Source organism: Danio rerio, chromosome 19 (assembly GCF_049306965.1).
Source record: "Danio rerio strain Tuebingen ecotype United States chromosome 19, GRCz12tu, whole genome shotgun sequence".
Lineage (NCBI taxonomy): Eukaryota > Metazoa > Chordata > Actinopteri > Cypriniformes > Danionidae > Danio > Danio rerio.
The window spans coordinates 50,215,001-50,231,567 of record NC_133194.1 but is presented as its reverse complement, the minus strand read 5'-3'; the positions used below and the strand labels follow the sequence as shown (position 1 = coordinate 50,231,567).

The window sequence follows — 16,567 nt, the reverse complement described above, 5'->3', positions numbered from 1 at the left end:
TTGTTGTTGCGGTTGAGGAATTAATGGAAATTTATTAATGTATATGTTTAAATACCTATTTTGTATACATTTTTCATAAATATAAATGTATATTGGTTTTGTATTTTATATATATTTTATTTATTTCTATGCAATATTTATACTCTCGTGCAAATGCAAACTTTTATTTAAATGCAATTTAATCATTTTTAATCACAATTTATCAAGTTCCTCGTTGTTTTTAATAGAAAGACAAGTGATTTATTTACTTTTCTCTCATCTCTGAAAAGCTGTATGATTTCATTATTGTACTCGACCACATACTGATTGTTTATAAAATGGACAATATGATAAGTTTTTAAGGCTTGAAGTTAATTTAGTTCACTGAAACTCCCGAGCAGACGTTTTTGCATATGTGTGTTGTAGTGTTTTCTCTGCAGAATTTGTCACCCCTGCAGTTTCAGCAGGGAGACCCTTCATATGGTATCCTTCATGGGGCAGCGGCTCAGGAATGTGGCGCCGGCCTGCGTATGTCAGACAGACGTTTGTTTTGGAATCGGAGAGCGTATTAATCTGTGCTGCGCCGGTGCACTTGCTTTCACCACAGAGATCTCCAGTTTGCATCTCTGGATCTCTCCAGTTGCACTGAATAAATGCATCATTCAATCTGACGACGCATGCCATCATTAGCCTGAGCTCATGTTATGAAAAAGCATGCAGTGAATCCAAAATGCATTTAAATTTTTTTGTATTCAAATAATTGTGGAATATGGAAATATGTAAATTAGTTAATGATAAATAATCTTGATATGGGTATGGAAATATATGAATATGGAAATGTGAGTATATGAATTAGTTGATGATAAATAGTGGGTTATATATATATATATTTTTTTTTTTTCTTTTTTTTCTATTTCTTATTTCTTTATCTTCTTTTTAAATTATTGATTTTATTTATTTAATATTTTTACGCCATTTACGCATCTTTTCTCCACATTGTTGCTTTTATTTATCATTCACCACTGTAACTCTACCTTAATTTGCCATCACTTCTATTATTAAGTTATATTTTATATTTTGATTATTGGATTGTATGAATTATATTTATGAATTAGTTGACGATGAATTGTCTAGATATGGATATGCAAATATATATGGATATGTAAATATCTGAATTAGTTGATGATAAATCATTTCATCTTTCAGCTTTTATTGAATTATATTTATTATTTTGATTATTGGATTATATGAATTGTATTTATGAATATGAAAATATGTGAGTTAATAAGAAATCTTCACATGGATATGCAAATATATTAATATGAATATGTAAATATATGAATTAGTTGATGATAAATCTTTTCCTCTTTCAGCTTTTATTATTAAATTATATTTAATATTTTGGTTATTGGATTATATGAATTGTATTTATGGATATGGAAATATGTGAGTTGAAGATAAATAGTCTGGATATGGATTTGCAAATATTTGAATATGAATATGTAAATATATGAATTAGTTGATGATAAATCTTTTCATCTTTCAGCTTTTATTGAATTATATTTAATATTTTGATTATTGGATTATATAAATTATATTTATGGATATGAAAATATGTGAGTTGATGATAAATAGTCTGGATATGGATATGCAAATATATGAATATGTAAATATATGAAGTTAATTGATGATAAACCTTATTATCTTACAGCTTTTATTATTAAATTATATTTTGATTATTGGATTTTATGAATTATATTTATGGATATGGAAATATGTGAGTTGATGATAAATAGTCTGGATATGGATAAGCAAACATATCAATATGAATATGGAAATATATTAATTTAATTGATGATAAGTCTTTTCAGCTTTTATTATTCAATTATATTTTATATTTAGATTATTGGTATATATGAATTATATTTAAGAATATGGCTATATGTGAGTTAGTTGACAATAAATAGTCTGGATATGAATATGCAAATATATGAATATGGATATGTAAATATTTGAATTAATTGATGTTAAATCTTTTCATCTTTCAGCTTTTTTATGTTATATTTTGATTATATGAATTATATTCATGGATATGTAAATATGTGAATTAGTTGATTATAAACGGTCTGTTTCAGCTTTCCCAGCAGCAGATGTGTCAGTTTTATATTCACCTTTTATATAATGCAAGATTAGCTCTATTTAATAAACTATATATATATTAGATTGATTGCAAGGATTTAGTAGGCACGTGCATCTGTGTAAAATATAATAAATAAATGACACTCGGTGATGAAAAAAATAAAATAAATTAAAGATATTAATAAACATTGCATTTCTGTAAAAAGAAAAAAAAACTCAATTTTTAATAAGAAAAACAAACCACAAAATTTCGAGTACATTTTTTAAGTTTCTTTTGATTTATCCTGTTTATTAACATTTTATACTATTTTAATTGTCAATTATAAGGGATTAAAAAGCATGACTAGTCTGCACTGTAGATTAGGTCGCAAAACTGCATAAAGATGTGTTAATAAAGCATCTATTAACATGCGAAGTAGCTATTACTAAATGCCTGAAAAATAAGATATAAATGTTCATTTGAATAGCTTATGTATTATTTACTTACGCATTTTGAATGATCTTAAAAAAAAAACACCAACTATTTTTAAATAACTGGTTTCTAAATAATGCAATACTTCATGTAGTTATAAAAATACAATCATTAAGAGCATTATACATGTGCGTTTAAGTCAAGAATACTGCATATGTAGCTGATTTTTTAAACTGCTTAATAAATTAACTATTTGCTTATGATTAATACATAGTGTGTTGTTATTATAAAGTGCTACCAATATTACCAATAAAATTAAATATTATGATCTAACACTGTATAGTTTTGAGTTGTAAACCCATAACAAAACAGACCTTCAGTTTACATCTCTGGATCTCAGGATGGATGATAAATTCATTATTTTCCTCTTCCTCAGCAGCTGCTGTCTCTGTTTTCTATTCACGTTTTTAAAATGCTCTTTATTTTGGATTCCACACAAATGCATGGCGTGAAACATCATATGAAGGACTGTAAACTCTGCTGTCTTTGTGTGCATGAAGGGCCTGGATTGAGTCCGTTGAGAGCTTCTTTTGTGGGCTTTTCTTGTTTGATTAATGCCTTCACCTCCGGAGCTCTTATTCTGGAGGTCCACGCTTGATTTCTCATTCAGGATTGCAGCTTTTTTTCCTCTGCGTTTATGTAGCTGCTATCCGTTGATCAGTCAAAGTCATCTTCAAAGCGTTTCTCAGCCCATGAGGAGACTCTGCTGGGTTGATCTGGAGTTTCTCAGTACTTTCTCCTGGATCTGCTCCAGTTTATTGGGCTTTAATGTGATTGGTCGAAAAGCTTGTGGTCCCTAAAGATTGTTAATGACTTCATGATTATGAATTTTAGACTGCAGGGTGAAAAGTTACTAAAATAGGTAATTAATTTGGGCCTATTACATTTGTTAGACTTGATTTATTTGATTGATTGATTGATTGATTGATGCATTCATTCATTCATTCATTCATTTATGCATACATTGGTTGATGCATTCTTTCATGCAGTTATTCATTTATGCATTCCGTCATTTATCCAGTTAATAATTGATTGATGCATTCATTGTTTCATGCATTCACTCATTAAGTAATGCATTCGTGCATTCGTTAATTGATTGATGCATTATTCATTCATTCATTTATGCATTTATTAATTGATGCATTCATTCATTTATTTTTGCATTTATTTATTCATTGATACATTCATTGATGCATTCACTCACTCATTCATTGATGCATTCTTTCATTGATGCATTCATTCATTAATTGATTCATTCGTTCATTCATTGTTGCCTTCGTTCATTCATTGATACGTTCATTCATTCATTGATGCATTCATTCATAGATGCATTCATTTATTGATGCATTCATTCGTTCATTCATTGATGCATTCATTCGTTCATACATTGATGCATTCATTAGTTCCTTCATTGATACATTCATTCATTCATCCATTGATGCATTCATTTATTCATTCCTGCATTTATTTATTCAATATTTGATAAATTCATTCATGCATTCATTTATTTATTAATTAATTAATTCATTTATTCATATTTCATGCATATATTTATTCATTGATTCATTCATTCCATCATTGATGCATTCCTTGATGCATTCATCCATGCGTGCAATTATTCATGCATTTATTCAATCATTGATGCATTTATTAATTCATTCTTTGATGCATTCATTTATTTATTCATTCATTAATACATTCATTTATTCTTTCATTCATTGATATGTTTATTCATTCATTGATACATTTATTTATTCATTTATTCATTCAGTCATTCATTCATTCATTAATACATTCATTTATTCATTCATTCATTGATGCATTCATTTATTCATTCATTCATTGATACATTTATTTATTCATTCATTCATTGATGCATTCATTTATTCATTCATTGATGCATTCATTTATTCATTCATGCATTGATACATTTATTTATTCATTCATTCATTGCTGCATTCGATTATTCATTCGTTGATACATTCATGCATTCGTTAATTTATTCATTGATGCATTCATTTATCTATTATTTCATTAATGCATTTATTCTTTCATTGATTCATTCATCCATTCGTGCTATTATTCATGCATTCATTCATTTATTCATTGATGCATTTTTTCATGCATGTATTATGTTCCATATTGTTTTTGAACCCAAATAAGGCCTATGTGAATTTGTGTGTATTTGTTTTCTGTAATTGGTAACATTTCAGAGACTGTAATGTGTCTATGTGTTCCTTAATATTTTATTTATTTTATATAATTGCAGACATTACAGTAGGCTATTTCGCTATTTCATTGATCTGCAGCTATAATAAAATTACACTCATGAAAATGTTAGTTATTAACATTTATACACAAGTATTTATGTGTATAAGGCATCTGTTTTGTGAGAAGTGCTGCTAATATGATATGTGAACGACCCGTACAGCTTTACTTTTACACTTCTTTGAAAAGGGTACAGTTTGGCAGTGGAGACATAAGCCTGATAAGGGTGAAACAAATGCATGATTGTATGCTGTCATGACTTTGCAATTAAAAAAAAATGTGATTATAATGGAAGTCAATGGGGCAAAAACAGCCGGCAACATAACTAAAGGGTGGAAAATCTGAAACGATATATTTGCGCAGCTTTAGATCCATCCTCTTTCTTCCACAGTTTCCTCCATATATCAGTGGTTGAAAAGCCCCTTTGACTGTGTGATTAAGCATATGTGTGAAGTCTGTGTTGACGCAGATTCAGATGTCTGTAATGTGTGTCTGCTGAGGGGAAAACACTGCTCCATTGTTGGCAGATCTTCACATCCAGGCTATTTACTGCTTGGCTCTTCATTAGGGCTCTGAAATGATGGCGGTTTTCATGAGGAACACAATGTTAGTGTTTTGATTTGTTTGGAAGCAGCTGATTTTAGGAACTACACTGTGTACTTCATCTCAGGGTTACATTTTTTTTTTTTTACAGATTTTTACATGCCCTGCCCAAATTTTCACTGGCCCCACCAAAAAAATAAAGTTAACATAAAAACATAAAAACATAAAAATAAAGTTAACATATATTTATATATATATATATATATATATATATATATATATATATATATATATATATATATATATATATATATTTATATATATATTTATTTATATATATATATATATATATTTATATATATATTTATTTATATATATATATATATATTAGGGATGGGAAGATTAACCGATATGTATCGATACGCGGTCATGCGCGTGCACGATGCGAGTGCATCGGTTGAGCAGCAGAGGATGAATGAAATTTTGGAAGCAAATCGAGATGCATCGGTTTTTGCGAGATGCATCGGTTTTTCCGAGATACAGCTTATATTTTTGATATAGAATGTATTTTTTATTTATTAGCAAGTGTTGTCAACCTGTTTTTTGGCGCATAATTTAATCGACCAACATAAAGTAAGCCTTAGCAACGGATTTGCGGATGTGTACACTTACACTACAACTCAGTGTATCAGGTACACAATGTGAAAACGATAGTGACCGGTTATGAAAATGAAGTGACGTGTCGCGGACCTCTATTCTGCCGCCCTATGCACGGATATAACTGAGGACGCGCGGGTGTCGCGGACCTCTATTCTTCCGCCCTATGCGCGGATATAACTGAGGACGCGCGGGTGTCGCGGACCTCTATTCTGCCGCCCTATGCGCGGATATAACTGAGGACGCGCGGGTGTCGCGGACCTCTATTCTTCCGCCCTATGCGCGGATATAACTGAGGACGCGCGGGTGTCGCGGACCTCTATTCTGCTGCCCTATGCGCGGATATAACTTGGTGTTGCGGACGCCGCCCTCTCTATACTGCCGCACTAGGCGGGTTTAAACACCTCCTCCTGTTAATTTTTATTTAATTATAATAATAATAATATTATTAATAATGATAATGATAAAAATAATGGGTGTCACGGTGGCACAGTGGGTAGTTTGACCACCTCACAGCAAGAAGATTGCTGGTTTGTTATATTTTTATTAGCCTGTTGTTTACAGTGACAGTGATGTTTCAACGCAGCATAACACTGCTAGTTCACCACCTTAAGTTTTGAATATTCAGTGGCAAAATATATCTTTGTAAAACTTGTTTTCATAGTTGAAAAGTTAAATCACAATTCTTGTTGTGCAATGCTCAACCTTTATGTTGAAAGAGTGCAAATATATACATTTATCATATATATTGCACTTATACATTCTGTTTATCTTGAAAATACTTCAATAATATGTGCTATATTATCTAAAATGGCCCTCTACTGTAAACTGACACTCTGGCTCTGAGAGAAAAGCCAGTTTGTAAAAAAAGTCTTGGTTTTGCTTGGTTAATAAATAATCAAACTCATTCAATGGCACAGCATCCTCTTTCACATCATCTCATAAACTTGATTTAATTAGTTAGTGCTGAATTATCGCATTGTATCGTGATATGTGTGTGAATCGTATCGTGTCGCATCGCAATATGTCACAAATGTATCGCTAATATATCGGATCGTATTCTTTGTATCGAGATGCGTATCGGATCGGCATTATAGCTTAGATGCCCAACCCTAATATATATATATATATATATATATATGCAAGTGTAATATATATATATTACACTTGCTGACACTTACATTTTATTTATTCAAGACAAAACAAGACAAAACCAATAGAAAACAATCTCAGCTAAGTATAATTAAATCCACATTATTGAAAAAACTAGTTGAGCATTGTGTTTGTGAATATTTTTTATTTTTAATTTCCAGCTTTTACACACATACCAAAGAATACTACGTATTTTGAAGTGCAGAGTCAGTTTTGAGGTGCTTGCAGTCGGTTTGTATATCAAACAACCTCAATAATTCTCCATTCTGCCAGTGTGATTACGTTCATTATTGAATCAGCACAATAACACACCATGTTTGCGGTGTACTGTGCGCTTTCTCCTCCGCTCTTCTGAATACAAGACTCGTCGTGTTTCCATCATTTCTCGGTGGCGCTCTAACAAAAGCCGTGGCCCACAGCGGATGTCAGTCTTTCAGAGGTTGCCAGGCACAGATGTGCAGTTTGACAGGCTTTTAGCAGCGTAACCTGAAGGCAGCAGCAGCAGCAGATTGTCCAGTAATGTAATGTGTGTCTGTGTCTTCATCCTCTGCTTTTCTGCTTCACTATGGAAACTGAACGAACTCCTGCTGCTCGCCTGTTCATTAGAGACACGCAGATATATCATTTCTCAGGGTTCAGTATGCATCACGGTTTGAGGGTCACAGATTCAGCATGTGCTGTGTTGAGAATTATGGCTACAGACAAATTAGGAGAACAACATACCTATTTATACTTACAAACACAGGCTTCCTTATGAAAATAAAGAAACGTAAGCACTATTTTTTCACCTGCAAATATCAACATTTTAACAAAGACCTGGTGTACTCCTAATGCGTATTACTTTTCAAAATACTACATTCTTTACATTCAAGTGCAAGACAATCAGATATTGAGTTACGTTGAGTGTCTGTTGAAACTGGTGGAAACACTGTCCTATGCCCAATTTTGATGTAGTATAGATGTAAACTAATTCTCTGATGTCTCTGGAGTGTATGTGTATGAGGTTTCAGCTCAAAATAACACGCAAATAATGTTTTCTGACTCTCTAAAACTGGTCCCTTTTAGGCTTTGATCCTAATTGTGGCATTTTAGTGACTGTCGTGATGCTTTAAATAAAAAGAGGGCGGAGCTATACATGCCTGTGTGTCAGCATAGTGGCAGATTCAAAACTCTAATGCCGGACGGCTGCTTCTTATTCAGGGCTGTTTATGCTAATGAGGGAGAGATTATCACTAATGGGCGTGGCTCTGATGACACGTATAAAGGCAAAATAACTCACGCACAACATGACTGAAATTAAAATTAAAACACAAAAGATACTGCATAATAGTTTACAAAGTAAAAAAATTATTATAATTTGAAATTTACATTTTGAAAACTGAACTAAATATATATTTTTAAAAAAATGTGCGGTACTTAATTTACGTCCTGCAGCAAAATTATTTTAATCATAATTTTTGTAATCTGCTTGAGGTAGGTCAATTTATTTTTATGCTTTTGTTGAAGTTGCATTAAACCTAAAAGACAGCGTTTCTCTGTGTTTCACTGGAAATGTCTTTAAATAAACAATGATTTGGGCCTATTTAATTAATTATTTATTATTTATGTACAATAATTGAGACATAAAATGAGATTGTAAAATATAATCAACAACCAAAAAGTAAATGAAAATAGCTTAGTCTTAGTCCTATCGCTTAAGAATAACAAACACCGTACATCTCTCAATATTTAGGCTAAATTACTGCTTTATTTATTTATTTACTTGTTTTCTCTTATTGTAAAGGACTCGGTGGCTCAATATCTGGGAAAGGTGCTGTATAAGTAAACCTTTACCTACTTATTTATTTAGGCCTACTTATTTGTATGTATGTACTTTTATTTTAGTTGTCTTTTATTGCTTTAACTTTACTTTCCAAAAAGATTCCTCATTTCACTCAAGTTTACAGTTTGTTAACACGTTTCTAATAATTAATGAAGGAATTATGATGCTTTGTTTCATTATTTCATCCTCATTTACAAGTAGCAGGGTATTTACAGCTTCTGTATATTTCTGTCCGTTCGCATCCTGTCCCTCTGTGCAGCCTGTAATGCTCCTTTTAAAGTGTCACCCACTGTACATACACGCACACATTCGTCATGCTGTTGTTGCCTGTTTGGTGCCATCTTGTGACTGAATAATAATAACTTTAATCAAATATATATATTTATACATATTTTTTGCAAGCTTTACGTTTAAATAGAGAGATCAATGTTGTGATAGTTCAGTTTTGTTTCAAGTAGCGTGTAGTAATCAGCATAATGTACATCCAGCCGGTTGTTATCACAATAAACCTTCAGTCTTATTTAACAGCTGCTGATAAACCTGTCAGGCTTTATTCTGCAATTTATTCAATTGTTCATTCATTTTCTTGTCTGCTTAGTCCCTTTATTAATCCGGGGTTGCCACAGCGGAATGAACCGCCAACTTATCCAGCACGTTTTTACGCAGCGGATGCCCTTCCAGTCCCAATGTATTTTTGCATTTATATGATTAGTTTAGGGCAGCACGATGGCGCAATGGGTAGCACAATCGCCTCACAGCAAGAAGGTCGCTGGTTCGAGCCTCGGCTGGGTCAGTTGGCATTTCTGTGTGGAGTTTGCATGTTCTTCCCGTTTAGGCGTGGGTTTCCTCCGGGTGCTCCAGTTTTCACCACAGTCCAAACACATGCGCTATAGGGGAATTGATAAATTAAATTAGCCATGGTGTATGTGTGTGTGATGTGATGTGATGGGTTGCAGTTGGAAAGGTAAAATATTTGCTTGATAAGTTGGCGGTTCATTCAGCTGTGGCGATCCTGGATTAATAAAGAGACTAAGCTGAAAAGAAAATGAATGAATGATTATTTTTACATTTTATTATCACCTGAAAACTGTTTAACGACTCGCTAAACCATGAAGTGTTGTTTTCATTTGATTTATAGGTTTATGTTATTTATCTCAGCTCATAAGTAGTTTTTAATTCTTTAAAACTGTCCCTTTCAGGCATTTTTTGCAATATTCTACACCGATGCACTCCTCTATAAATCATCTTGGTTAATTTTAAATAATCAATTGCTTCCTAATAGAGAGCTATTCAAGTCACCTGTTGAAATTGGAGTCATATATGCAACATTATTTTCATAAAAAGAAAATATATACCATGCCAGTTATTTCTCCAGCATCCTGCAGAGAACAGAAGTAAATGGTGTGTGTTATTTAACGAGGCCGCGGTTTCTTTATTACTGTCTATCCTCTGATCAACTTCTCAGACCGCAGTAAATGTGTGTCAGGAGCAGGGATGTGCAGAAATGCATATTAGGGACAAACGGCTAGCCGGCTAATCAGTCTACTTGTGTAATTGGGCCGGTTCACTTAAGCTTAATAGTTCTAGCATTTTGTCCTCTTAACAAGTCTGAGAGTAAACAAGAAGCAGAAGGACAAAAACATTGCTCTGGAGTGAATTTGAAAAAGGTTTGATTAGTTTAATGCATCCTTGCTTGGTATAATATTATTATTATTTAATATTATTATTATAATATTTCCTCCTAAAAATCACACCGATCTCAAACAATGTGAATTTAAGAGTCTTTAAACAAGGATAAAAATGTTAATGTAGTAAACAAATACTGTAACGTCATATAGAACATTAGTTTCACTTTAAATTTTACTCCCTACAATACCAATGAAAGCAAAAATGGCAATAAGCAAAATGCATCTGCTATAAAGTATATTCTCCGAGAACAAGTCCAAAGGGATTTATTTATATTGCAGTATATTGACAATGGGGCAGCACAATGACGTCACAGCAAGAAGGTCACTAGTTTGAGTCCCGGCTGGGTTATTTGTTGTTTCTGTGTGGAGTTTGCATGTTCTCCTTGTTGGCGTGGGTTTCCTCCAGGTGCTCTGGTTTCCCCCCACAGTCCTAAGACATGTGCTATAGTCAGTGTGTGTTTTTGAGCGCAGTATTTAAGCAGTGAGCAGCTTTAGTCAGTGAGTGTGCTGTGATTTATGGAGAGCTGATTCTGGTCTGCATCAGTATGTAGAGACAGACTGAGACTCAATGCAGTTTCCATGGGGCCGCTGAACTGAACTGCTCCACAAAGACCAAACCGCACAAAGAAACAGCTTTAACACAAACACAAAACCCTCTGCTCATGCTGAACACACACTCATCTGTTAACATGCGCTCATCCGGAGCCCGGCGGTGTGTTAGTGGAGCAGGGGTTCAGATTTAACATTCAGAGTTCAATATTTTAATGTTATGTAATATTGGTGGTAATGTTAGCCATAGTAGTAATATTATATGCATTTTGATTTAATTGTACTATTTTATAGAATTTAATTTCATGTTTTTTTTTATTTTATTTTACAAATGTTTTGTGCTGTGTTTTGTTTGAGTTTACATAATGGCAGCTATCAACTGAGTATTCCAGCAAGACATTTTTTAATTCAATTAATTTTTATGTATTTATTTACTTGTTGCTGTTTATTTTATATTAATTTTTATATGTTTGTTTTTTATCTTACTTTAAATTTTATTTTAACTTTAATTTTATTTTTTATTTGATTTTACATAATCTCAGCTATCACCTAAATATTACAACAAGGCATTTTAGTTTATTTTTTATTTTATTTTATTTTTTACATAATTATATTTATTTATTCATTTATTTCTTTATTTTATTTAAATTTTAACTTTTAATTAAAACGATTATTTTTTGTTTATTTTACATAATGACAGCTATCAACTAAATATTCAGCTAAATAATACAATAATGCATTTTATTTTATTTTATTTTTCACTTAATTATATTTATTTATTAATTTTACATTTTAACATTATTTTAATTTTATTTTACATAATTGCAGCAATCAACTAAATATTCCTGCAATGCATTTTATTTTAGATTTATTTTATTTTATTTTAGTTACTTTTGAACTTTATTTTAATTGTAATTTTATTTTACATAATGGCAGCTGTCAACTAAATATTCTAGTTATTCATTTTTGAATGGAATTTATAAAATTTCATTAATGCAGACAAAAAAATAAATAAATTGTTTAACTTTTTAAAATAAATTGTTCTTAGCATCAAGGCTCTGTTCTTTTTCCAAATGATTTATTCATTTTTTGTTTGAGAATCTACTTCATTTTATTGTTATTATTATTATTATTATTATTTCTTTTTTTTATTTATTTATTTTTTGTTTTACTTGTATTTTTTATAATTTCTTAATCCAATTTTATATTTCTCTTCAAGTTTATACAAGTAAATAGTTAACTTAATAGTGAAATTGTTAGCTTTTTTACTCGTGTTATAATTTGCTGCATTTATGCTTAGAGACAACTTGGTGTCGGGATTAAATTTAACGTACAAAAGATTTTTATATAAATTGAAAGCATTAAATGAAAGTAAAGTATCCTGCGTAATGTTTTAGTAACTCTTGTGGAAGGCAATGTCAAAATACAGGTGACATAATTGTTAAACAGCAGAACACACATTTATGTAAGTGATCAGCGAACATTTGTAGTTTTTTAAATAAATTATACTTGCTGTAAATGTTGTTTAAACTCAAATAAAAGAAAACAATCGCTGATTGATTAAAATATGGGTTTAACTCGCATTTTACACACATGTTGGTTGAAACGGCTCATTTTTATTGTTTTGAAGGATCGGTTTAGTAGTGTAGTGGTTTAAAGCATAAAGTGTAATAATGTAAAATTCTTTAGTTTATTTATTATATGCTATGAATGATTCTTTATGCATGTATATGTGAGTGTTTGTGTCATCTGCCTGTGATCCTGACACCTGAATGAGCTCTTTAAATTGCCTGAAGTGTGATTTATTATTCCGGGTGTCTGAATACATGCCGGATCATCACACTATTCTCCATTATTTGCTCCTCGTTTGATGAATAACTGCTGCTGTGATTGCTGAATCTGAGCACAGATGTCTCTCATAATAAAACCCTGTTTAGCGGCACAGTTTTAATTGCAGAAAGCAAACGAGTGAGTTTTGTGATTACAGCACAATGTGTAATGAGCCTAATTGACAATGTAGGCGTCTGTTATAATGCCATTTAAAAAGATGAAGTTGCGTTTGTGCATGTTCTTGTGACTTGCTAGATGAATCATTAGGATGCCGAATGATTCTGACTTCAACTGTACATGTTGACAGAGTGTTTATTTTTGGGTGTACTGTCCCTTTAAATCCCCCTCAGTCGACTGTAAGCTGAATTCGCTCTGTCATCTCTTGAGAATGAACCTGTTGTTAGAAAGTTTCTGCTGTGCTTTAAAATGGCTTTGCAGAAACGCTGAGCTCGCAGTTCGCTCTCAATCCTCAGTTATGGAGGAGATTCCACTGAGCTCCAGTCTTTGATGAGAAGGTTAGGCTGTGTATAATACATGTTAAGGCAGAAAATATTGACTTTCAGATTCCAGCAGAAAGGGAACACACATTCGCCGTGTGGCCAGACGAGCAGTTTACTTCCTTCAAACACATTACTTTTAAAAGCAAATCGATTTCACAGCCTCTGGTCGTCTGAGTCGAGGGGGTTGAGGAGTAAAAGACAGACGGTCAAAGCTGAAATACACCACAGTCTCTACTGTCTTAAAGGGACAGTTCACTTTCACTCACTTTTAAAGTTTTTATTTTCATTCATTCATTTTTCCTTCAGCTTTATCAGGGGTCACCACAGGGGAATGAACCGCCAACCATTCCAGCATATGTTTTACATAGCGGATGCCATTTCAGCCGCAACTCAGTACTGGGAAACACCCACACACACTCTTACACTACGGCCAATTTAGTTCATCAATATACCACATGTGTTTGGACTGTGGGGGAAACCAGAGCACCCTGAGGAAACCCACTTTAACATGGGGAGAACATGCAAACTCCACACAGAAACACCAACTGACCCAGCCGGGACTCGAACCAGCGACCTTCCTGCTGTTAGGCCACAGTGCTAACCACTGAGCCCCTTTTATATATGCGTAATTTGTACAAGATGTGCTATTATAGTACTATATAATATATACAGTACAAAATTGAATAAAAAAACCCTAATAAACAGACCCCACTATAACCCACATCTTGTACAACGAATAATATATGAAGTGCATAGCAACTGTGACAAATTAAGCATATAAAAAGGGGCTCAGTGGTTAGCACTGTGGCCTCACAGCAAGAAGGTCGCTGGGTCGAGTCCAAAGACATGCGGTACAGGTGAATTGGGTAGGCTAAATTGTTTGTAGTGTATGAGTGTGAATGACTATGTATGGATGTTTCCCAGAGATGGGTTGCAGCTGGAAGGGAAAATGAGCTGAATAAATTGGCGGTTCATTCCGCTGTTGAGACCCTGGATTAATAAAGGGAGTAAGCTGAAAAGAAAATAAATGACTGCATAAATGACAGATTTTTTAACCCTTGTGTTGTTTTTTTAATTTGTATATAAATTGTTAACGTCTATTATTCTGAACTTTTCTGTTTGCAGATATCAGTGTCTGCGGCCAAATCTCCCTCCACGACAGATGACCTGTACCTGGAGGAGGCTGGATCTGGAGGATACCCTGAAGATGATGATGATTTCAGCTCCGGATCGGGATCAGGTGAGCGTCTGCATCACTCTGGAGCAGAGATTGCTCTTTGTTTCAGTTTAGTTAGTTTTATTAATGGTTTTAGTTAACAAATCTACGTATGGGAACCTATTATGTCTCTTTTTACAAGATGTCAAATGCGTCTCTTCTGTCTCTAGAGTGTGTAGTGAAGTTTCAGCTCACAATAGCACACAGATAATGTTCTCTAGCTCTCTGAAACTGACCCTTTAAGGCTTTGATCCTAATCATGGAGTTTTGGTGACTGTCGCTTTAAATTCAAATGAGATTGTGTTCTCAGCCCTATTTGGAATAGAGGGCGGAGCTACAAATGTCTGTGTCAGCATAGTGGCTGATTCAAAAACTAGACTAATGCCCTATGCTATTGAGGGAGAGATGGTCACTAGTTTATCAGAATTCAATTTTAAAATAGAATCGAAATAAAAACTAATTTAAAAATGCAAAACTACAATAACATTAAACTAGGAAAGCATGACGTGTGATGTGATATGTGAATTTACGGATATTCATTGACATATATCGCATTAAAATGCCATTCGAATAAAATAAAAACACTTCAAATGCGATGCTAATTGATCAAACCTTCATTACTGTAATGAAAATTATAAAATAGTATCATTTATTCTTCATTCTGGGATTTTTTTATATTATATTATTATATTATATTATATTTAATATTAGTGATTTTATAGTGTCAAAGTCTAAAAGGCTTATTTTTTTGTTTTATTTTAGAGTTAGTTTGATCAGAGAAATATCTAACGCGTGTGATTGTGTGTGTGTGTGTGTGTGTGTGTGTGTGTGTTTGTGTTTGTGTGTGTGTGTGTGTGTTTGTGTGTGTTTGTGTTGCAGGAGCCGGAGAGGTTATTGAAGATCCCGTCACAGTAAACACACTGTTCTTCGTGCCTAAAGCAGAGCCCACGCAGGACTCCACCAAAGACTTCACACCGAAAGTGGAGACAGTGACGTCACAAGACGCCCCCAAAGACTCGAAGAAACGCAGGATAGAGGTGAGCCGTCAGAGTCTGAGCCAAACACACGTCGTTATGTTTAATTAAAACATCAACACCGGAGATATCTGTAATCTGGAGATCTTAAAAGTGAAGGCGGGATCAACCTGTCAATCAAATGAGATCCTCCAATGGACTTCATTGGTGCCACCCACTTATTTTAAATACAGTTAAAATCTGGAGACATTTACTGGTGAGGGCGGGGTCAAACTGTCAATCAAAGGAGATTCCCCAATGGACTGCATTGTTGCCACCCACTTATTTTAAATATAGTTAAAATCTGGAGACATTTGCTGGTAAGGCCAGGGTCAACCTGTCAATCAAATTAGATCCTCCAATGGACTGCATTGGTGCCGCCCACATAGTTTAAATACAGTTTAAATCTGGAGATGTTTACTGGTGAGGGCGGGGTCAACCTGTCACTCAATCAAGATCCTCCAATGGACTGCATTGGGGCCACCCACTATGTTTAAATACAGTTTAAACCTGGAGATGTTTACTGATGAGGGCGGGACCAACCTGTCAATTAAATTATATCCTCCAATGGACTGCATTGGTGCCGCCCATTTAGTTTAAATGCAGTTTAAATCTGGAGTTGTTTACTGATGAGGGCGGGGTCAACCTGTCAATCAATCGAGAACTTCCAATGGACTGCATTGGTGCCACCCACTATGTTCAAATACAGTTTAAATCTCGAGATGTTTACTGGTGAGGG

At 33.4% G+C, this 16,567-nt stretch overlaps 1 protein-coding gene across 1 annotated transcript in view; it reads left to right on the top strand.

Moving 5' to 3' along the window:
• sdc2 (syndecan 2) overlaps positions 1-16,567 on the top strand; it is a 79,003-nt gene that overhangs the window by 56,446 nt on the left and 5,990 nt on the right. The window contains 2 exon segments of the mRNA NM_173223.2: positions 14,725-14,839; positions 15,695-15,852. Of these exon segments, the coding sequence (NP_775330.2) occupies positions 14,725-14,839; positions 15,695-15,852 (273 nt within the window).